This window comes from Daktulosphaira vitifoliae, unplaced genomic scaffold, assembly GCF_025091365.1.
Source record: "Daktulosphaira vitifoliae isolate Bord-2020 unplaced genomic scaffold, ASM2509136v1 Scaffold_4, whole genome shotgun sequence".
NCBI classification, from domain to species: Eukaryota; Metazoa; Arthropoda; class Insecta; order Hemiptera; family Phylloxeridae; genus Daktulosphaira; species Daktulosphaira vitifoliae.
The window spans coordinates 14294397-14318354 of record NW_026099575.1 but is presented as its reverse complement, the minus strand read 5'-3'; the positions used below and the strand labels follow the sequence as shown (position 1 = coordinate 14318354).

At 27.9% G+C, this 23958-nt stretch overlaps 5 protein-coding genes across 15 annotated transcripts in view; 2 read left to right on the top strand and 3 right to left on the bottom strand.

Annotated features, from left to right (window-relative positions):
- LOC126906116 (ephrin type-B receptor 1-B) overlaps positions 1 to 2562 on the top strand; it is an 85771-nt gene extending 83209 nt beyond the window's left edge. For 9 of the 10 annotated variants that reach the window (XM_050686413.1, XM_050686412.1, XM_050686410.1 and 6 more), the window contains one exon: positions 652 to 2562. In XM_050686413.1, coding sequence (XP_050542370.1) covers positions 652 to 919 — 268 coding nt within the window. In that variant the 3' untranslated portion in view covers positions 920 to 2562. Of the gene's footprint in view, positions 1 to 310; positions 427 to 651 lie in introns of all 10 variants that reach the window. The other variant, XM_050686414.1, reaches the window with a different exon arrangement.
- Positions 2563 to 5804: 3242 nt separating this feature from the next.
- Positions 5805 to 7806, top strand: LOC126904965 (regulator of nonsense transcripts 1-like). The gene has a single exon (XM_050684369.1). The coding sequence runs from the start codon at positions 6013 to 6015 to the stop codon at positions 7804 to 7806; it is 1794 nt and encodes a 597-aa protein (XP_050540326.1). The 5' UTR covers positions 5805 to 6012.
- Positions 7807 to 9335: 1529 nt separating this feature from the next.
- Positions 9336 to 12647, bottom strand: LOC126904283 (protein disulfide-isomerase A6 homolog). The gene is made up of 8 exons (XM_050683195.1): positions 12392 to 12647; positions 12067 to 12269; positions 11591 to 11989; positions 10658 to 10867; positions 9929 to 10083; positions 9664 to 9822; positions 9527 to 9600; positions 9336 to 9482 (listed from the first exon to the last, which is right to left on the bottom strand). Exons 1-8 carry the CDS (start codon positions 12405 to 12407, stop codon positions 9391 to 9393), a joined length of 1308 nt encoding a protein of 435 aa, XP_050539152.1. The 5' UTR covers positions 12408 to 12647; the 3' UTR covers positions 9336 to 9390.
- A 1558-nt stretch (positions 12648 to 14205) lies between these two features.
- LOC126904726 (cuticle protein 19-like) lies at positions 14206 to 15708 on the bottom strand. 2 transcript variants are annotated; one of them, XM_050683947.1, is made up of 4 exons: positions 15581 to 15708; positions 15412 to 15516; positions 15086 to 15320; positions 14206 to 14578 (listed from the first exon to the last, which is right to left on the bottom strand). In XM_050683947.1, exons 1-3 carry the CDS (start codon positions 15590 to 15592, stop codon positions 15090 to 15092), a joined length of 348 nt encoding a protein of 115 aa, XP_050539904.1. In that variant the 5' UTR covers positions 15593 to 15708; the 3' UTR covers positions 14206 to 14578; positions 15086 to 15089. The 2 variants fall into 2 exon arrangements, with proteins under 2 accessions (XP_050539904.1, XP_050539906.1); XM_050683949.1 differs by lacking the exon at positions 14206 to 14578 and adding an exon at positions 14859 to 15011.
- A 3320-nt stretch (positions 15709 to 19028) lies between these two features.
- LOC126904725 (uncharacterized) lies at positions 19029 to 23024 on the bottom strand. Its single transcript, XM_050683946.1, has 4 exons — positions 22619 to 23024; positions 22130 to 22264; positions 21807 to 21982; positions 19029 to 20406 (listed from the first exon to the last, which is right to left on the bottom strand). Exons 1-4 carry the CDS (start codon positions 22649 to 22651, stop codon positions 19257 to 19259), a joined length of 1494 nt encoding a protein of 497 aa, XP_050539903.1. The 5' UTR covers positions 22652 to 23024; the 3' UTR covers positions 19029 to 19256.
- Positions 23025 to 23958: the final 934 nt, after the last annotated feature.

Below are 23958 nucleotides of genomic sequence, written 5' to 3'. Positions count from 1 at the left end.
TTTTTTAAGAATTTCATATGACACAAATAGAGTAATTAATAAATTACCACTTTAATAACGACTTAAAAAATAAACTATTCTCTCAATATACATTTATAAATATTGTAGGATAATTAAAAATACTCCTTGTTACAGCTTTGGTATCCGGTACAGTACAGTATTACTAAAAAATTTAATACTACATAATGAATTTTACATAAATGGGTATTTTTTTTTTTTTAATTTATGTATATTATCGCTAATTTTATTTTAACCTATATTTCTCATTAACAAACGCATTGGGTTTTGCATGTTTTCTCTATAAACACAGCCGCCCACCACCTGTTAATCCGTATTATGTGCCGGTCGTATTTAAATGTGGCTCGGATTGGGTATCGTTTCATCACGAATAATGAAAACATGTTTTGATTGTCCGCGAAAACAGAGGTAATATTCGTTGATATTGTTTGATTGCTTGTGTTTATATTTTAGTACTGTGTAAATAATGTATCATAATTACATTACGTGCTTAACGTTGAACTCATGCCGTATGCGTTTGTTTTCACGCTTGACAGTAAATATTAGAGTTTAAAGCCTATTCTTGCTTCAAACGCGCTTAATTACATGCCGCAAGTTTTCTACTTTGTACTAATCAAATTATGTGAATTTTAGGTCCGTTAACCCTTTGAGTTCTGATGCTCCAGATATGACACAGTTTGGTTCAGTCAATGAATGGTTATGTTCTATAAAGATGGCCAGGTACTTGGATAACTTTGAGCAAGCTGGCATTGTTAACATCAAAGAAGTTGCCAGACTCACTGTTGCTGATCTTACTGCATTGGGTATAACACTAGTCGGTCACCAAAAGAAAATTATGAACAGTATACAAGCAATGCGAGCGCAATTTTCAGCTAACCTATCTGAAGGGTTTCTAGTTTAAGCGAAATGAACTTTTGACCACTTTTTTGGGTTCCTACTTAAAAAGAGTAATATCAAAGGCATCGGGACTTAATTTTTCAACGACCTAGACTGTACCTGTATAATATTATTATTTAAACTGTCTGGAACTTTCCTTTTTTTAATTTTTATGTTACTACTATTATGTTTGTTTTTTTTTTTTTGACGTAAATTTTTTTTCTCAATGACTTGAGTCTGCTGAGATGTTTGTATATTAAATATGCAAGTATTACCAGCATTACAGATAATTTTTATTATTTATCATGGCAAAAACGTTTTTTTTTTATGTTTATTTCGTTAACTTGATTGCAAAAAATAACTTACAAGTTTTGTATAGTTTAGTATTGACATAATTTTTAAATTGTTACCTTATACAGTAAATTGAAAAAAAAACATTTAACTTGTAATAATTTATGTAAAATTTTGTTTATTTTTGTGTATAATGTTAAAATTGTGTTATAACGAATGTAATGATAATGTTGTCTCATGTACAACCAGACTGTTTTTTTAGTTTTATAAATACTTGTATAATAATTAAAAACGTATTGTTGTAAATAAAAGAAAATGCACTTTGATGAGTGCAAAATAAATAAATTATGTATCAAAAATAAAAAGTTGATTAAAAAATTATTATAGCAAAGGACGTTAAAAAATGCAATAAGATAATATTATCTATATCAATAAATTATAATTATTATATTATGAATAGTTTTAATGGCAAATATATGTGGAAACATATCTGCCAAAAGTTAACTGTGATAAATTAAAAAAAATTTAAATTTTACCTATATTAACTTATAAAGTGTTTTGAAATATGTATAGTTATAATCTGTAAATATAATATTAATTTTTTCCGATTTCTGTTTTCTAAATATTTACTCAAAATAAAATTTCTATCTCTATTAAAATATTTAAAAAACTGGCATTCGTTTTAAGTCATCAAATATTTTAAAATAAATTATCTTTGATTAAATTGTACACATTGTAAAATGTATAAAAATTTTACACAATTATGCCTTGCTAAGTTTTAAACTTCATGATAGGTATGAAAATATTAATAATTAAAATTACGATTTATCGCAATTATAAAGTTCCGTCCAGTATTATTGTTTTATTGCTAAATTTCAAATTTCCATTGCTGTCAGTTTTATGAAACAACATTTAATTAATTATTACTCTATTCAATTTGTGATTCTAAATTGAGTGTTTTTTGCAACATAAGAAGGTATCTAAATGATACCATGTATACTATATACCCTATAAAAATATATTGAACAATTTACGTTTAAAATCTTTGAGGCTTCAAGGTTACAATGAATTATACATTTTATATGTCCACCTTATGATTGTAAAAATTTATCTATCATTGTGTAGTGAAAGAATCATACTGTTAATATCAATTAATGTGTATTCGATTCCCCTAATTATTTTGTTTTTGTACAGTATTTATCACGAAGTAGTTTTTTCTTTAATTAAATTCATTGTATAAAATGTATCAGTCCTATTTATAGAAATAAACCATTATATTACTATAAATGTATAATAACTGTTGTTGACATCGGCTTGTGTGTATTGATTAACGTGTCATTGTATAATTGTGTACAAGAATAAAATATTTTTTAAAAACGTGTTATGTTTTGATTGTAAGTAAATCATTTTACCAGTTTCAAAGGCAAAATGTTTTGAAATTATTAATTATCTTAGAAATAAAATAAAATATTCATATTGCTAAATAGTTATATTTCAAACATTTTATCAATAGTAAAATGGCAATAGTTGATATTTAACTAATCGTTTAATAAGAAGTTCCCCTTTTTACAATTTTAAATGTTGAATTAATTTTTAAGAAGTCCATTTTTAAGGACTCCTCCAACTGTAAAGTGATTCGTAATAAAGGAGTCAAGACCGGATTTGATTAAAATTTGTGAATTAAAGAAAAAGCAAACTTAGTCACAATGAATATCTGAAAGAAATTATTTAATAACATAACATTGCAGTTTTTTGAACCAAATAATTTTTATTTTCACAAAAATTAAAAATTCCAAAATTTGTTGAGAAAATTATTGTTTTACTAAAAATTGATTGTCCCATATAAAAATTTTTTATCTCTGAATTGTCAATATAAACTTATAATAAATAAATTGTTTTGTTGAAAACTACAAAATTATTACAAGTCTACAACATACAAAGACTGACTGAAACGCTCAGCATTGCTCATGTACGTACAACTGCAAAAGAAATCTGACAAGTTAATCAATTTTATTGGTTTTAGTATATAAAAAAAAAGAGATGCTGATAAATCAACATATAGCACGTAGCAAATATGTACATGTGCTAAATTAAATTAAAAACAGTTTAGAGTTTTAAATAATTATTAATTTTCTTTTCAAGATATCATTGAAAATGTTACGCATTTTTGTCCAATTCATTGTTGTAATAAATTAATTTGAGGTGAGGCCTAATTTTATTTTAATTAGTTTGTAAATACAATTGATTTGATTTGTGAAAATGACGCAATAAAAATTAAATATCAAATAAAAATCGCGCAAACTAAAACTGTTGTTCAGCGTTCGTTAAATTTGCGCTGCAGTCTACATGAAAACATCTTAAACCTTTATTATTTCAATGTTTTTTTCATTAATTTCTAAACTGATACATATTCTACACCGTGCAGTGGTGCCAACTACTTCACATTCTCCACAACACACTTAAATGAACACAGCGCCCGGTGGTATTCAAGCAGGTTCGTTAACGTTCGTTGTTTTATTTTGTCTTGAGTCATGCTATGACGAGGATAAGGAATAAGGTAAGTATGAATAAATGTAGAATGAATTTTACAATATATAATTATAACAATTAAATGTTTTATACAAGAATCATAAAATCGTATATACACCAATGTGGATAGGGGGGGAACACTTAATACTAATACCACAATGGCGGTTATATAAACAAATAATAAATTATAAATGTAAGTCTTAGAAAGAAGATGAACAATCATTATACTTATCGGCTAATTGAAACGGCTGATAATAATGTTGAATATTGAAAGGATAAATTGAAATCGAATTCAAGTAGCTGACCAACGTGTACAATGTGCTGTGAACGGTACTGTGATGTATCTCAGAAAATATATAGACCTTACGGCGATATACTGAGCGCACAAGGGTGCGACAATTGCAAAGGTGATATTTGACTTTTACAACAAAACGAATACAAAAACTACTGGCTCGCAAGCGCCATAGAGCCTATAGTTGAAAAGCGCCAAGATGGCGGCGACAGTGCAGACAGAGAGAAGACCGACAACAACTCGATGCAGCATAAATAATCACAACACAATTCTCGACAGCATGTTGATGTGTACCCAACAACCCTAATCCGGACTCTTATACATACGCGTTTTAGTGTAAAGTCCAACAAACGGCCGGCGTCCATTGCCTGCCGCAATAACACAGTTTTCTGTCCCTGTCGTCACCAATATACGAATCGCACACGCATTGATTTACTCGTGATTATTGTTGTTCGTAGTACTTGTATGCAAACATTAGATCTTTCATCTAACTGAATTATCATTATGTGGCGCGACCATTATGTATACGGCTACTTACAGTTCATATTGTGCGGTCTACCTGATCTGTGCCCCGCACACACATACACCTTATAAAAAATTATACGGTTCATCTTTGAACATTGAACTTTCCCAGCATATGTCTGTCGCTTGAACCGATCGGGAACCAATTTAATGCTAATATTGAATGCTTTTTGGTCCTCAATTTTTTTTTAAACCTCAATTATTTATTTTACATTAACTTTACAACTGTATTTTTTTTTCATTACTAACATTTATCAAAAAATATTACAAAATTTATAACATTTTATAAATCATACAATTTAGTTTATATACATTTTTTTATTAATTTTAATTGGTTTATTCTATAGCAACAACTAAAAAATTTATATTCTTGTTTAAATTTAAAATTAACTCTATTTAATTAACATAATAAATATTTGACAGAGTTAATAGCATACTTTCATCAAATTCGGGTGGAATTTTGTGGAAATTCATTTGATTTAATTTATTTTATACCACTTTGAATTTTAATGATTCAGTTTATATAGCAGATAGTACTAATAATATAACTTTTCAAGTATTAATTGATATGTTGTTTGACATGAATTAATTTCATTACACATACTAAAAATGAAAATATGTAATTTATAAAAGATTCTTTATAAAGAAAACCCTTGTGGTTTTAAAATAGATGTACAATCTACTTTCACTTTTGAAATTCAATTATTTTAATATTGAATAAAAACTTACTAAAGGTTTAAATAAATTAAGCTTATTCTATACGAAAACATTCTAAAACATAATGTTTACGAGTTGAATGCAAAAACATGACAAAGCAATTAAACAACATGAAATTCACTTTTTGTAAAAAAAACAATATTTTTTAAGATTTATTAAAAATTAAAATTATTTTTTATTTTAATAATATTGCTATTCGTTAACTTTCTAAAGCAAAACTTAGTGTAAAAAAGACTGTATAAGTAAAATATTTGAAAAATTCCCTTAAATTAATTAGAATTCATATTACTATGAAAAAAAATAAACAAATATTTTTTGTTAGGTGTTTATTATACTAAAATTAGATTTAATGAATTTAATATTTTCTAATTTGAAAAGCTTGTTTTATTCAAAGTTTAGATTAGTACTGCTTAATTTAAAGCCTCGATCAAACTGCATGTTTGTTGTAAAATAAATAATTAATAAATCAAACAATTTTTTTTTACTTAGTTGTTATTTTAGAACACTTTTTTGGCTCCTTAAAAAAATGATGTTGGCCAAAAAGAANTGGCTCCTTAAAAAAGTGATGTTGGCCAAAAAGAATACTTTTTTATTTTTTTGCTGGCCACTATATGACAAAATTTTTCATATAAAAGGAGTGGAACGCTTTCAAAATGTAACCTTTTTTAAATTAAATATAAACGTGACAATTTTTCGTTATTCTAATTTCATACTAAGTGCTTAAATTTTTTTAAATTAAATACGTCAAGAACATCGCTTGTTACATTATGCAGTCAAAGGATATGTGGAAATTTTACCATCTCGTATTTTGGTGTGGAATTTATTTCATTACAGAAAATTACTGCATCAGGACAATGGCAATGTATTGTGCTGTTGTCATAACACTGTTAAAACTTATTGATTACTGTACACTTTTTGAGAAAACGGACACAAAAGTCATACAAATTAATGAACTGAACGCTGAAGATGATAAACTACCATCGCCACGTTCTCCACATTCAACTGTCCCTGCAACAAATATTCCCTGTGCATTTTCTTCGTCAAAGAAATACGGGCATTTTTTCCAGCCATTAATAAGTGCTGAATGCTCGTACAACTTAAAATTGGGCGAAAAACATTCGTTTGAATGCAAAATCGTTAGCTCTCAAAACTACAATAAAAAATCAAAAGTACGTTTTCAAATGAATAGTAAAAATAATGTATTTGTAGTAGACGAAGAATTATGGATTTCAAGTCCAAAAATGACCAACGCCATAAAAGGAATTGTTACGAACTTTGACCAGTTCATGAGCGTTGTTGATGTAGAAGTAAATTTTTCAATCGACTTGCCTATTGGGACACCGGCAACTTTAAAAAAGTCATTTGATAAAACCCCTTACACTCGGATGGAAGCGGCACTTGCTACTTTTTCTTACAAGTACGAATCTGTTTCACCTGAAGTAAGATCAATGTTGCTCGGACGTCAACAACAACATTCACCCGAACGTGACGAAAATCTGACAGATAACAGCCTATTAGCTCCCAACTTACCTGGTTTGAATGAGTCACAGCTGTCTGCTGTGAGCCATGCCCTACGCACGCCAGTTTCTCTAATCCAAGGACCTCCCGGTACTGGAAAAACGGTTACTTGTGCCAATATTGTATACAATCTGTCCAAGTCCGGAACCGTATTAGTTTGCGCACCGTCGAACAACGCTGTTGATAACTTGGCAAATGCCGTGGCTAAAACGGGCATCGATGTCGTGAGACTTGTGAAAAAAACGAAAGAGACGGTTAAAAGTGATCTTTCAAGTATATATCTTAGTGAACAGATAAAAAAGCTTGCGGGTCATTCAGAATTTAAAACTCTTCAAGGGCAGATTGATCAAGGTGTCGAGTTGAGCCCAAATGAGAGAAGGGACTACAATTATCTGAGAAGAATGGCGGAAATCGACTGTCTAGCGAATTGTCGAGTGGTGTGCACAACTTGCTCCGGCGCCGGCGACAACCGTTTAGAAAAAATCAATTTTTCTTCGGTGGTCGTGGATGAATGCGCTCAAGGCTTAGAACCGGAATGCATCATTCCAATCACCCACGGAGCCAAAAAAGTGGTGTTAATAGGTGACCACTGTCAGTTGGGGCCGGTTGTTACGTGTCCGGACACTAGAAACGGAGGTCTGCATCGTTCTCTGTTCGAGAGATTGGTAGCTGCTGGCCTACAACCATTTCGTTTAACTGTACAGTACAGAATGCACCCCGAGATCAGCGAGTACGCTTCACAAACTATGTACGAGAGTACGATTAGGAACGGCGTAACTTGTAGCGACCGAACTGGGTCGATTGATTTCACGTGGCCTAACCCAAATGTGCCGATGGTATTTTACTCTTCCGATGCCAACGAACGAAAATCGCGATCGGGCACGTCTTTCTTGAACTATGGAGAGGCGAAAGTTGTTGAACAACTAGTAGCCAAACTCCTTAGCAAAGGAGCTACTCCAAATCAAATTGGTGTTATAACTCCATATGAAGGACAGCGATCANCCTTGGCAAAGGAGCTACTCCAAATCAAATTGGTGTTATAACTCCATATGAAGGACAGCGATCACTTTTGAAACAAATTCTGAACAAGAACAAAGGGGTGGAAGTCAGTAGTGTGGACGCTTTTCAAGGCCGTGAAAAGGAGTATATTATTATATCGTGTGTCCGCTCGAACGAGAGAAACGTCGTTGGTTTCCTGAACTGTGTCCGTCGGCTAAATGTGGCACTTACGCGTGCAAAGTTTGGCCTTTTTTTAGTTGGTAACGCTAACTTTTTGGTTAAAAACCCTACGTGGAAAAATTTACTTCGGTATTATGACGACAGAAATTTGATTGTGGAAGGGACAGTTGATGATATGCGTACAGCACATATTAAGTTTGATTAATTATATATATCATAGCATTTACTTATGAGTAATTTTATTTTATTAATTTTTCTTTAATTGTTTGATACACTAAATTTAAAAAAAAAATTATAATTAATTAGTTATTTTTGATACATCAATTATTTATTATACATACTGTTCTATTTTTAAAATTAAAAACATTTTATTTAAAAAAATCGAATTTTTTTATTCACCTCTACTTTAAAGTAATTGATTAATTTGATAATTCATTAAGTATCATATAACTTAGAGGGAGATGTTGTCTAATTGGTATGCGGCACTATCTTAGTAGTAGTTTTAGGTTTGAGACTTGGTTACGAGTAGCTCCATTTGCTAAGCAAGACAAGTATTACACCACATATTCTAAATTATCCTTGGTTAAGTAACCTACTCTTCATGTGACTTATTCAGCAATAATATTGTGAAAAAAATGGTTTAATTAGAAAAACTTTATAAGAATCAAATTAAAATGTACTTCATATTAATCAATATCAATTTAATAAAATTGGAATCTTAAATAAACATATGCACTGTTTAAAAATTTATTGTTTTATTTTAATTTTACACTGAGTTAAATGATATCCATTCAATGAATAATTAAAATAAAATTCTAAGTGTTATTATTATTATTTTATTATTGGGATTAATTAATGGATATAGTTGGCACATTACTTTGAGAATTTATTTTAGATATATAAAATTAACATTCAACTTTAAATATTACACCAACTATAACATAATTTAATATAAGTAAAGAGAAATTAGAAAAAGTTTAAATAGGTATAATACCCAAAAAAATATTTTTAATTGTTTTAGGCAAAACTATTAGTTTAAAAATATTTAAAATCTTAAAATTTAGTTTAGTTTAAATGTTTTTATATCATTGTTATAACATATGGAAGAGACTTAGAATAAATAACAAGTTATTTTTATAAAATAAAAATTATACTAATTTTTTTTTTTCATTTAATACAAAAAAATTTTAATATTCTAATACTTAATTAATTTCAACTATGGAAGTATAATTAAATTTGATTTACATATTACAAAATTCTACTTAACATTAAATTATAATGGAAAAGTGGGATTATTGTTAAAATGATTTTTGTTAAAATAGGATTGATTTGAAAATAGCTGTTTTAGACTAATGAAAAGTCATAGGACCGAGTGGTTAGATATTAATATTTATATAGAACTTGTTCAGTCTTAAAAAAATAAATAAATAGAGTTAGTATAACAGTTTTTATAATTCTTCTTTAGAAGGACCATCTAATTCAACATCTGATAAATCAATATCTTCTACTTGGGGTAATTCACCATCTTTTCCATCCCAAGGTTCAGTTGTATTAATTTTNATTCACCATCTTTTCCGTCCCAAGGTTCAATTGTATTAATTTTAGGCAATTCAGCACCTCTGACTGGAGCTGTTCGTCCACGTCCATATGATAAATCCCTAGTTTTTTTTTTAAACAAATTATCAAAACTGAATAATTTTTAATAAAAAAAATATATAAACCTCAAAAATTCATTAATGCTATCTTTTGAAAAAGATCCCCTTAAAATAGTGTACTTCATTTTTTTAACATTTAAAACTGCTAATGCAGGATAACCAAATCCACCAATTTCTAATGATGATTCCAATTCAGACTGATTTCCTGCTTCAGACCATAACCATCTGAAAAAATAAGAACTTGTAATCACAAAAGAATAAGGACAGTAAATGTTTTTAAGTAAAATTAAAAAGTAATAATTTTCTAATATAATTAAGTGATGTAGTTTACCCCCAAAGCTTTTGTTTAAATTTATCTCCCAATGAGCGCAACATTTTGATGTATTCATTACAACTGGACTGACAATCTAAGATATGAGGCAATACAGTAATTACACATAAAGCATATTCTGAACATCCAGACTTGAAGGTATCTTCATTTATAACCTAGTACAATATGATTGATTAAAGGTAAATTATTTATTTCAATATAAAAATGTAGATTAAATTTCAGAAAGTACTATATAAAACAAAAATCTTATACAATTTTCAAGATTCAAAAAAAAAAAAAGTTCGGTAAAATAAGAAAAATTTGTTTTACTTTTTCTAAATATATAGATTTTACCTTCAATAAAAAATATGCTTAACCAATTCATTTAAAGTAAAATTTCTTTAATCTGGCAACAATTTTAAACTTAACAATACATCAAATAATTATATGTAAAATATAATTAAAATTTTTTAAATCTCAGATTTAAAAAAAAAAAATCAAAGAAAGAAAATTATCTTATTTTCTCATTGATTGTATGAAAAATAATTGTCTTACTAAAAAAAATGTTTGTTCTCATAACATCGATTATATTAAAAAACAGTCATATTTATTTATTCTGTTTTATATAAAGAGAAATAGATGAAATTATTTTCATCAAATTTCATTATTCTGAATCAATTAATTTTTTTTGTAAAAAAAAAAAACATAAAGGTACCTGCATAAAAACATAAACTATACAAAATTTAGTACCTCAAAAACTTCAGGAGGTGGTACATTTTCTTGATGTTTCTGCAATGCCCAGCTAATAATATCATTGGATGTTCGACCACCTGTATATTCTTCAGCTCCACTAGAACTAGATGTGCCTGATGGGAAGAATTTTATTGTTGGATAACCTCTAATTTGATACTCTTGAGCTTTTGATGAATGTACAGTAGCATCTAATGTACCCAGTTTAACCTTAAGAATAGTAATAATTTATTATTTTAATTTTCATATAATTTATAATANAAAAAAATATATACATAAAACAGATAAATTTGAAAAAATTTATCAAAAAAATGTTGGAATTTAATTTAAATATTATATTATTTTATATGCCAAATATTTTTCAAACTCTTAAAAAACTGTACTAAAAAAGTTTTATAAAAAAATTAAATTGCAATTTTTTTCAATTTTGTTAGCTTTAAATCAATTTTTTTAAAAATTCAATTATTTGTCATGTAAAAAATACAATAAAATTTTTATTTTTTCTCAAAGTTATCTACTTATTGGTAGCAATTTCATAATTATAAGAATAAACCCAAAAATAGTTCAGTAGAAAGTTAAGAATTTTTTTCTGAAAAATGATTATCAACTAAAGTTTAGAGGTCAATAAAAAAATTTAACTTGACGGATAAACCTTACATTTTGTACAAATCCTTTTTAACAAACTATAGTAGGAGAGTTAAAGAAAAAAAATCATTTTTCATTTTTTAATAATAATTTAATTCTTAATTACTAATTAATAATTATCTCAAAAACATTGAGTGATCTTTATAAAAACTTGAGCCAAATTCAGAATTAGCATCAAAATTCAATATAAAATTTATCAAAATATTAAATTACATAACTCACAACACAAAACTATACTCTAATTAGTTATATAACAATGTTAACCAATATTATTTTATATAATCTTACCTTTCCTCTTAAATTTGAAGCAGCAGCAGCCCAATGAGGGGCCAAATTTTTACAATGACCACACCATGGCGCAAAAAATTCAACTAACCAAATATCATCAGAGTTCAAGACAAGTCGATCAAAGTTAGCATCAGTTAACTCTACAACATCATCACCAGAAGATGACTTCTTAGATGATTTTGCTGATCCATAAGGTACTCCTTGTATTTGAGCTTGTACTTTATTCTTAATTACTCTATATACTTCTTCAATTATTCCATCAGCTGTACGAGAACCTGAGTAGTCAGTAGGTTTGTTTTTATCAACAAAAATTTTAATAGTTGGAAAACCTTGTACACCATAACGTCCCGTAAAGGAATTATATTTATCAGCATCAATAGCACCAACTTTAACAATACCCTTAAGAAAAAAATATCTTTTATAAAACAATTTAACTTAATTCAAAATTTATAAAAATAGAAGAAAAGTGAATATACCTTTAAACCTTTTGCAGCTTTAGCATATTCAGGTACTAATTTTTGACAATGCCCACACCATGGTGCAAAAAACTCTACTATCCAAATATCATCCGACTGCAATACTTTTTTGTTGAAATTATCATCTGTGAGCTCTATTACATCCGAGTTTGCTGGAAAAAGTGCTTGCACTGAAGATCCAGCAATGGCTGCTAATAATACACCTGTGACATAAAATAATCAATATATTGCCATCTGTTTAATAAATTACAGTTTAACTTATTGAATTTAAAAATAAATTTAAATCACTAATAAAAAAACATAATTATCATTGAAATTTACTTACAGACTAATAAATACATGATTTTTCGACGAAATTAATTGAAAATGAACGAGAAACTATCCAATGTAAAAAAACTTAAACGTATAGTGTCTGATAACTACAATATATATTGTGGCCCAGTGAAAAGTTATGATACCCTCATAAAAGAGGCTTTTGGTAAAAAAATATTAATAACAGGAATTTGAACACGTTGTATAATATTCTTAATTATTATTTAGAAGTGACGCCGGGACGGAAAAACACATATATGGTTTATATAGTGTTATCAACTTTACATTATCTTGTACATTGGCTCGTGGTGAGCTGCTATTGGTCCGCTAGCACCGGCAGTTTTCGTCTTCTTAGTTATCGGTTATTCACCATAGCAGAATTGCGTGAGCGGTAGATTCTGTGTTCAATATGGCCATGACTTCTTTGGTGTGTCATATAGCAGTTATACAGACAAAATACGAATAACAAATAATAAGATGCGTATCTTATGTCTGCGAGTGATCTTTTAACGTATCGAAAATTTTGATTACGTCCCAATTTATTAAAAATTCGCGATAAGGTTAAAACCCTTTTGCATTAGGAAGGTTATTTCTATTTTAAATTAACGAATCCTATGCAAATCTAAATAAATCAAATTTTGTTTATTTTATATGGATATCTATCAATAGGATTATTGATTAATTTTTAATTAAAATGAATAATATTTTGTTAGTCCCATTTTACAGGTATCGCCATTTTTACCAAGGTTATTAAAATACTTATTTAAAACATAATTTATCGTTTAAAATATCCTATAAGATCAATACAAATCTCGAGTATTTCAAACATGTTTAAAACATAACATCATTATTATTTCATAATAGAGCAATTTAAAATGGTCTAATAAAATGAAATTTCTAATCTTGAATGACAGGTACATTTTCTTTATTCAGGTCCTCAGTTATTTAGTCTATTTCTATGAAATATATATTGTTTTTTGAGCATAAGAGCTCAATTTTTTTTTCATGGTTTAATAGTTATAAAATAGTAAATCATTGTGTTCTGCTCCACCAAAACTCTAGATACGCCAAAAAGACTTATGGCAAAATAAAATTTTTGTAATGCATAAAGTGTATACATTTATGCCAACTATAGTTGACATGAAAGCTAAAGGGATTTTAGCTATCGTAAATACATTAAAGACTCCCACAAAAACTTTTTTGGTAGGGAGTATGACAATGTGTCAGAGAAGCTTCCCACCTAATATATTATCTAAGCTCAATAATGAATCTTGAGAAGGGGTTATTATCCCTATCATTTTGGGAACCGAAATATTTAACTACAAATGAAATAATGAACAATAAGGGTTTTATATGGTCCACATACAAAATTTTAAAAATACGCATATAGGGTAGGGGCTAATATTTTTTAGTCCGGGGTGTAAAAGAGTATTTTTTAATTTGATTACCATTTTTTACTAAAAAGAAATAAGATTTCTAAAATAAACAATTTTTATTAAATACGGTTACCACAAAATAAAAATTAGACGTTTTTCTGTTCTTTGTTTTTCAGATATATCTTTTTGTGTAACTAAACGAATGAAGTTTTAGACTTAAAAAATTTTAAAATATGAATTTATGATTAATTATTAACGTAAGAGTGTTTAAGTACTTTCGTTTCATGTCGTATGTATGAAGACTGAATATAACCGTATAATATTGATAATTTTTTATTCTTACGTTCTTGTACAACTATGATACTTTATTTAGGTAAGAAACGTAACAAATTTTCAACATGATCGTTCACGCATGATTTTTACGATAAACCGGTAAATAAATAAACACATATTCAATGTAAAATTCATATACTCAACAAAATATGAAACAATTGTACAAAAAAAAAATATGCAAAACTATAACTATTTTCTATAACAATGTACATGATATAGTAATTACATTTTATTACAATGTTGCAAATTAATAGTGTGCGTTATATTCTATGTCTTATGATACATAAGTAGTATAACATTAATTACATGTAAAAAATAACAATATAAATATTTGCGTTACAAAATATGTTCGAAGAAGAATAATTCCAAGTAAGTTAAATATTAAGGGACTAGATTGATGTCTCAGCTTTCCCTTCTTAAATGCAGTGGCGGTTTACCCATCATAAATCATTTGTTAATAACAAATAGCATATGAAATTAAAACTCATTTTCTGAAATATATAATAAATCAAATAAATCTATAGAGCGAAAAGAAATTTTGTTTGAGTTATGAGTATCTTATATATAGGCTTTATTTGAAATTAAAAATTTTTAAGTAGGGAGTAGCAATGCTTAAATGTACCTATATAAGAACTATAGACTTTAAGTAACTGTATCCTCTTGCAAATAAGGTATGCAGGGGAAAGTTTTTGACCAATTAATAATATTAAAAGTAATATTTAATTTTGGTAAAAAATAGAGAATATTTTTATAATAAAAATCCGTTCTTCTGAATACTTTTAAATATAATTTGTTTTAACATTTAGTAATCAAATATATGTTACAAAAAAACTTATGCAGTATTTTAAATATTTAAATTATTTTCCATGCAGTGCAATTACGTGGAAATGTTGATCTAAGACTTGGAAATTATAAAATTTCAGGCTGAATTAAAAAATAAATTAAGTTATACATAATGATATTATTATGATAATAAATAAATGATAATAATTGTGTACCTGCTTAGTAATGTTCATAGTGATCGGGATGGTTGGCATGTCCAGATTTATGAACAACGGCGTTGAAGCCATTTTCTTTGTCAGCTACATATTCTACAGTTCTTAGGGTGCCATCAGGGTCGTGCACGCTGTAAGAACCTTTGACAACATCTCCATCTCTGTACTCGTGAGCAGTTTTATAATCACCGGTGTGTGGGTCTTGAACTCCGTATTTGAAAGAGTACTTAGGATGAGCCTGCAATTAAAAAACAACTATAGTGGTGAACAAAAACATCGAAGACAAAAAAAATTTAAACTATTCATTATTTCAACAAATTATTACGAACGTGGTAATCGACATGTTCATCTTCATCATTATGTCCATATCCTTGTGGATTACATTGAACAGCTTGGAAGACGACGTACAAAATGACACAAGAACTGATGATTACCTATGGAAGACATTTTATTCAATATTATAACTTAAATTATTGAAATAGAAGAAAATCTTAATACCTTTGACATCATATTGATTACAACCGTAGAAAAATAACTGTTATCAATAGAAAAACTACACTTAGTATTTTGTAAAATACTTAGTTGTTCGATTCGGTGACGATTGTCAAGTGGCTATGTTGGCCGTGGTCAATGATTTATATATGGTCCTATACAAAAAACTAGAGGTTCTCCACTTCTTTTTCATACTCACAAAACCGTATAAATCGGGTGTTGCAAACACAAATATTACGCAACGACGGCAACAGGAACTAGGTACACAATATAAACTCATTTATATAAACAAATTTTTACACTTACATTTAATTTAGCACAAAAGTTTAATGTATAAATATTTATTGTATTATTAATTAAAATGTTAAAACATGGAGGCTGTTCAATCAACTCCTTTCAACATAAAACATTAACTAGAAGAAAACGGCTTTATATGGAATACCACCACATCTTATAAGAAATGGAATAACAATTAAATTTTATAATAAATATGTTCTTTATTTTCTAATTATTTTCGACTAAAAATTTGTTGCTAACTACCATAAATGGATATAACTAGAAAATGAAGTTTAAGGAAGCTGAAGCTCAGCATTTTTTGAGACCTATTTATTTGAATGTGTTTTAGTTTTCATGGATTGGTGTATTATTTAGAATATTTAAATATATAACTATATCTTCAGTTTTATGTTGATGTTTTTAACGCGTTGTATAGTTCAATTTCGGAGCGATAGACAAATCTGAAAATGAATTCTACAACGAGTTCCAAACGTCATCATAAAACTAAAGACATGTACACATATCTGAATATTCTAAATAACCTTTTTCCATTAGGCAATTCTGTATAGATAATAAAATAAAGAAACCAAGTTATAAAAATAGCTAGTTTTTAACAGTCTAATTAGTGTCTTAGTTCCGTTTTACAAAATATGTGTTTTTAAGATATTTATACAAGTTTTTATTTTTAAATACTCTGAATAAATTATTTTTTAATCACAAGGTGAAATTACTATTAACATATAGTAAGCAACCATTCACAATATTTACCGACAAGTACAAACCATTACACCTAATTTAATGCTACACCTTTTAATCCCCCTTAGTTACACTTGTGCTACCAATGTAACAGCATTTTTTTTTTTTTAATGTTGTATTTTTCAGACGACAATTGTGAATGATTTTTGCATCCTCAAGATATGTTTTATTAATCATATTCATTTTTCGTTATTAAATAAATATTTAAAATAGTGAAAATGATTTCGCTACGCTCGGACATAATTATTTTTATTTAGGAGACAACTAAGTCAATTTTACCAATTTTTAATATTTACAGATTTTATAACATTTAATTTGACTTCTGAGAAAACTGCAAGGAAGTTAGTTACACCTCTTGCCTTCCTTTAAGTTACACATCTGGCTTAGAATTTATTTAAGAAAAATGAAATGAATTAATAGAGGTTTTTTAAAATTTACTTATTTTATATTATTATATAACGTAATATATTTAAGGTGCTAATATAACTGAGCATCCCTAATCTAGAGTCAAGCCCAAATTGAAGGTTTAATATTTATCAGGTTTCAATTATTTAATAATAATAAAATTATTTATTATTATTTTCAGATTAGATATAATGAACAATATAAATCATATTTTAATATAATATAAAATAAAGAAATTTAACAACAAAATATCTTGCGTGAAAATTGTTCACTTTAATTTTCTTCTTTACAAAAATTTAATGTGCTATTTTTTTAACACCTTTAATAATAGACTATTAAACTCGTGACAATGGTGAACCAATATTGATTTCAACAAACGTTTATTCTGTGACATACAATCATTGAACCAAGACTCAATATTTAATAGTGTTTTAAAATGTTCTTTTTAATTAATTTAATATTGTTCCGTTCTTAAAAAATACCATAAAAATTCGATTATAGATATTAAACTGGGCCGAAAAAACTGGATGTGTATGGTGTGAAAGGTATACGAATCCCCTACATTGGGAAGAAGCCCACAATTTTTAAAATTATAGTGGTGGGTGTGTGGGAGTACTATCCGCCACGGGCCCTCATCTTAGTATTCATTATCATTTTGAAAGTTTATATATTCTATGATAAACAATTTGATGATAGCAAAATTTGTCAAGACTATCAATAACAGTTGGATTAAGATATATTAAGTCCAGAAACGTTGTTTCTTATAGTAAAATTTTATTAAAAACACGAGTCAAACGGTTTCTGGAGTTAAAATGATTTTTAATCTTATTAAGACTTATAAATTAGGTATAAAATGAAAAGATAATTTTTAAATTAATTAATTCAAATTTTTTTTTCCCTAAAAAAATGTATGCAAATTTACAAGACTTTTAATTAGATTTAAAATAGCTATAACTTTTTTTTTAATATCACTTAAAACGTTGTATATTTGAGAATACATTAAACGTCAAATTTTACATAGAACTTTAACACATTTTTTTCTTTTTTTTTCATCGTTATAAGCGTATTGAGACAATAACAGATCTAGTGAATGTAGAAATCGCGAGTTTTCTCCTTAAGCCAGGGTTGTTAAAAACATGTTTAAAAAAATTAAATCTGTTTAAAACGTAAATAAACAATTTAAAATCTTCCATAAGACCAATATAAACGTTGAAATTTTTGGTGTTTTAAACACATTTAAAACACTGTTTAAAAAAGTAGTATTTAAAACGTAACAACCCTACATTAAACCATGATCGTTTACTTAAAAAAAAATTTTTTGAATGATAAAATTAATTTCGATATTGAAAAGATTTTGATAAAAATGCTGGTCTTGCTTAGTTCTTGTTAAAAATTGAGATATATAAAAATCTTCATTCTCAAAAATATCAGTTTTTTTACTTCAAATTTTGTTCATACTGTAAAAAAGAAACATCATGTATTGAATTTCTCTTGTGGAAAAATGTTTAAGGAATTTAACTTGTCATAAAATTTGAATCATTCAGTTGATAACACAAATCGAAGCTAGGAAAACTCATAATATATATTGTCTTAATTAGGGTTAAATATGTTAGTCCTTGACGTTTAAATTGAGATTATGTAATTGAGAATTATCATAAAAACTTATATTGTAATATTTATCTTGTTGAATTTTATATCATTTTTGAAAAATGTAAACTTTTTAGTCAAACAGTAGTTTTTGAATAAAACATGTTACACATTGGTTAATCATTTTGATTCAACAAATGAACACATTACGTTTTCTTTGAACGTGAGTGCTAGTCCGAGTATAATTATTAGGACATCACGCGTAGTATCCTATGATAGACATAATGTGTTCGTTTATTTCCAAACTATGAACTAGTAAGAATTTAGCATGACAATTTTGGCACTTGATCTACGGGATAAAATGTTGAAACAAGATAAGAATAGTGGATTATTCGGGGCATGCCTTGACTAATTGAAAAACTATAGCGAACACTGTTGATAATGTGTATTTATATCTAGTTGTGTAAATCCTAGACACAATTAACTTGGCGTGGTTGAACACGGCCTTGAGTCTATTTAAAAATAAATAAATCTTTAAACAGTTTATACACAACATAAAGAGTACAAGTAATGTAATACACAATTAGATATCAAATATATAAAAAATATAAGTATATATATTTTGTTATGATCTTATCAATTAAATTTAATATTAAACCTAATCGCGAATAGTTTTTTCAATCAAGTCGAAAATTGAATCGTCAGGAGGCAATACAAACACTGCATGTGCTTCCGATTCGGCAGCTTGTAGTTGTAACTGTTGACTATACTGTTCTAATGTGGTAGCAGGATTTGGTTGGTGAAAATACTGCAAAGGCACTGACTGTTGTCCTCGGTGCTGTTGTTGTTGCTGCTGAAGCTGTGGTGTACTTAACACTTGATGTTGTGGTTGAATAAACTGAGGTGGATGTTGGTACACCGTATTAGGTAGATGCTGATATTGTACTTGTTGTGGCACTACTTGCTGTGTCACCAATCTAGATTGTTGCTGCTGTGGCGTTGGTGACGATATTTTGACTGACTGTTGGGATTGTTGTTGTGGAGACGAAGAACGTACAGACTGTAGCTGTAGTTGCTGTAAATGTGCTGGAGGTTGAATCCTAACCGGCTGTTGTTGATATTGTTGTTGGATGAACTGTTGTTGCTGTTGAGGTGTTAATCTAAGATGTTGCGGGGTTATTTGTGTGGGTTGATAATTATAATTAGTCGGGGGAGTCGGGCCGGACGATTGTTGTGGTTGTTGAAGTTGAATCTTTATAGGTCCTCTATCTGGAGTGATAGGTAGAGGTTGTTGACCAGGCAACAGTGGTAGAGGTGAATTGTCAGCTAAAGCTGGCAATGGTGGTACGTTTAGAACATAGTAGGAAGAAGGATTCATTGGACTGCCGGGAGTAGCAGTTGGATGTAAGTTATAGGGCAATACTGTCATGGGTAATCCTTGTCTTGGACTAGTTGTAGTGGTTGGTACTCGATACTCAGCGTATGAGGTTTGCAATTTGTCTTTGAGATGGTCGCCAACGAAAGGTTGATTGGTTTCTTGATAACCAGAAGAATCCTCCGGTCGGAAAGACGATGGGTCGATATTAGTTCGTTGTTGGTGGTACGCGTGCGCATTGTCAATGCGATTTTGACTATCTGGTGTAGATCTGTGGTATTTATCGAACAGTGGAGACTTTCCATAATGCTGTGGTTGTACGTCAGTACTTAAAATTTGCGAAGACACCCTCTGTACTGAATCTATACTGGATCCTTGTGCTACGTGCTGATCTTTATTATTTAAATTCAATCTGTCACCATTTTCGTATGTCCTAAAAAACATTTCTGTTAATGTTTCAATTCAAAAGTTAAGTTGAAGTGATTGTAATAAATCTAAATGAACTTCTTCAGATTACGTTGAATAATAATGTCAGTGGACACGACAGAGTCCATTCATTTCGTTTTAAACTATATAAGCGATATTGTATTTTTAATTTTAATTAGGGAGCTTCGAGATAAAAAAAAACCAGAGTAATAAAAAATCGATTCAGAAATTATTAAATTTGAAAAATGATTAATATTATTATTTCAAAATAGTTGGTTTTAGGGAATCAATCACAAAAATGAATTTTTCTTTTAATTTAATGATATTTAATCTATTCAAAATAGTTGTTATTTTACTATTTAGTTTTACACTTATTTCATTTTTCCAAAATGTCATCTTAACCCCTTCAACTTTGGGTTCCTCGATTGAATAGTTTCAACTTTCAACTTGTAAAGTTCAAGTATAATTAAAATTTAATCTTACTTTAGCTAAAAGTCTAAAACATATTATATGCAAAGAAATACAGTGTTATCATACGCAATAACATATGTTATATTTAAAAATAAGGTATGCATAGTTTAAATGGGAATATTAAATTGTTATTACTTTTTTTGGCTAATTTTCATACCCTAACATTATCAATTACGGTATAGTTTAAAGGTAAATTGTAAACTATCTCAAAGTTTCATTTTATAATGTTTAGAATAAACATTTTTTAACAATTATTTTCAATTGCAAACATTATAAAATCAAATAAACTAATTTATTTATTACTTTTTCTATTGCTTGTTAGTGTAAATTATAATATAGTTTCCAAATATTTCAAAAAGTTAGGAAATTTAAAAAGGTTTTGCTAATGTCTGATGTCTTCTATTACTGTATCGCATTTTTTAATCATTAATAATAGTAAAAGAATTATCACTGACACTATAATCATTATACAATACTTTTCGAAAATTGTCCTTATCAATTTTTATTTTGGTTACGAATCAATAAGTGGCTGTAACATAATAATAGCTATTGTTGTTATTTGAAAAATACTCATGTATTTTATTATGATTGCTAGTTACGCGGACGGTGACACACTATTATTATGATTAGTGAAATTGATGAAAATGGGAAGTGTTAAAAAATATACGTGGTTTACCACGAAAAAGAAAATTAATTTCATGTGTGATCGACCTGTAATATAACATAACCACAAAACAATTGTGATAAAAATATTATGAAGAATATATAAACATACATGAATACTAAAAAAAACAATGAATAAACTTCAGAAAAGAGCTAATTAAAATTAATATGTCCAGTGGACATTGTCCACTATTTAAATCATAGTAAATGCATAAATATAAAAAAAAAAATAAGTTACACCAAGTTTTCTAGAGCAAATAATTACATACATACTTAATACTATCTTTATCAGCGACATAGGAAACAACTCTTAAATTGCCATTAGGTTGCAGTTGACCAAAACTTCCGACAATACTTCCGTTTGGATGTCGCTCTTCCATACGATACTGAATATTATTAGACGGGGAATTGTCCATATCATAAGTGATAGGTTCATAGGTGTTTGTTGCCTTCAATTTAAAAATTATTTAACTTTAAATATTATCTCCCATCATGTTGGATTACAATATTTCAGATATTAAAATTATTGTTTTATCAAATCAAAAAGTATCGTTATGTTTAGCTTACATTTTATATAGCGTTAATTAAAATATTACTTTATGTTTTTTATTCAATGATGACTTCCAATTATTTTCTATTTGTTTTTTTTCTCGGTTCGTTACCACTCCAGCTAAGTACTGAGAACTTGATATTGAGTCAATTATCAGCAGTAAAGAAATCAGCATACCAACCTATAAAATGTTTATATAATCGTTAATAAAAGTTTTAAGAAGACTAATTTTAGAGTAACGCCAAAAAGTAACGTGACTGCTATTTTAATGCTAAAAGTTAATTATAAAGTACCTACTCAAAAAATACGCACTAAGTGTAATGTATAAAACTATGAATTAATGTAATCACTTTTTATTTTTTTTTTAAATATATTATTTTCTAAGTCATATAATAATTTTATTACTATTATGTACTTAGAAGTACAATAGAAATTTTAGATTTCACACGTTTTTCTCCAGCACAAACTATAATGCTGTAAGTGGTTAAATTTAAATCTACACATAATATCATTATAAAAGTGATAATAAATTTACTCGAATTATATAGACGGTACGTGAAATCTTCATGTTCAGCTGAGGCAATCTTGACGACTTCGGTCGCGATTGTAATATCTTAAAAATTGTTATGTTGTTATTCGGATGAGTTCTTATTGTTTTTTCTATAGTAGTACGCAGCACGACGTCCAATTCGAATTCGAACTATATCTATTTGTATAGCAAATTATAAATTGTTTTGTAATTGAAAAAAATTTACTCGATTATTAACCAGTTTCTGTTAAATAAAATTCAGAGATCAAAATGCGTCAAATCCCGTCAAAACTCGTTGGGTTATTACCTATGATTGATTATGTAGTGGGTGTATATGTGTAGATTAATACACTATTTTATGTTGATTATAGCCCGTGAAACTATCGCAGTATTTAAAGGAATTAATATACAAGATACGTTATAATACCTTGACCAATTTTGACTGTGACAAATTATCAATAATATCATATAATTCCTATATATAATGGTTAATGGAGAGGAATACTTTATAGTATTTATAAATGTCTAATAAATATAACAATTTATGTAATTATAATTATATCTTAAGTATATATGACGAGTAAAAGAGAAGTATTTGGTTTTATTCTACCGAATTTTTTTTTTTGTCACTTGACACGATTGCTTTGTTCCTACTGGATCGATTTTGCTCTACATTATGCTAAATGATCACAGAACTTATTTAGTTATTGTTTATAATTTTTAAAAAATCTTCTTAACCCCAGTAATAAAAAAAATTGTGCCAACATTTAACAGTTTTTATAAAGTAGTCAATGTTGATATTTTTAATTTTCGCTTTATATTAAAATAACTTTTTGATAACTGGATGGATTATTATGTTAAGTTTTTATTTATAATACTTCAAAGTTTGCCTTGCTGACGACATACAAAATTCAATCGTCGATAAAGTTAATGTGAGAGCTTAAAAATTGTATAAACTTTTTTTCTTTTCAATTTTGGATAATGTTCCAAAATATCTGACTTCTTTAGGCCTACATCAAATTAAATCTTATACAGTGTACTTCTAATAATAAAAGAATTATCCGAAAAATTGATTTCTAGGAGCTCTAGGATATTAAAGCTCAAAACCATACATATTTTGGTAAAAATGGCCGATTTTGAAGAATTGCATAGCAACACAACATCTACATCGTTCAAAACTAAATTAAATTATAACTTATTTAATACACGATAAAATAAAAGACTTTCTGATGACTTATTTTCTATGAATAATTGAAACGAATAATTATGTAATTTGTGGTAAGTATGTTGAATTTTTTTAAATTTATTTCAAATACGCATCAAAGCATTTTACGACAGTGATTTTA

Coding starts and splice junctions, on each gene's coding strand:
- LOC126904283 (XM_050683195.1), bottom strand. Junction 9,601..9,663: donor AGCATTAATGAATTTTTGAG/GTTTATATATTT, acceptor AAAAAAAACTAG/GGATTTATCATATGGACGTG. Junction 9,483..9,526: donor TAAAATTAATACAATTGAAC/CTTGGGACGGAA, acceptor ATACAACTGAAC/CTTGGGATGGAAAAGATGGT.
- LOC126904726 (XM_050683947.1), bottom strand. Junction 15,321..15,411: donor ATGAACATGTCGATTACCAC/GTTCGTAATAAT, acceptor TTTTAATTGCAG/GCTCATCCTAAGTACTCTTT.
- LOC126904725 (XM_050683946.1), bottom strand. CDS start 22,651: ATGAAGATTTCACGTACCGTCTATATAATTCGA. Junction 22,265..22,618: donor GTACCGTCTATATAATTCGA/GTAAATTTATTA, acceptor AACATTTTATAG/GTTGGTATGCTGATTTCTTT. Junction 20,407..21,806: donor GCTGATAAAGATAGTATTAA/GTATGTATGTAA, acceptor AATGTTTTTTAG/GACATACGAAAATGGTGACA.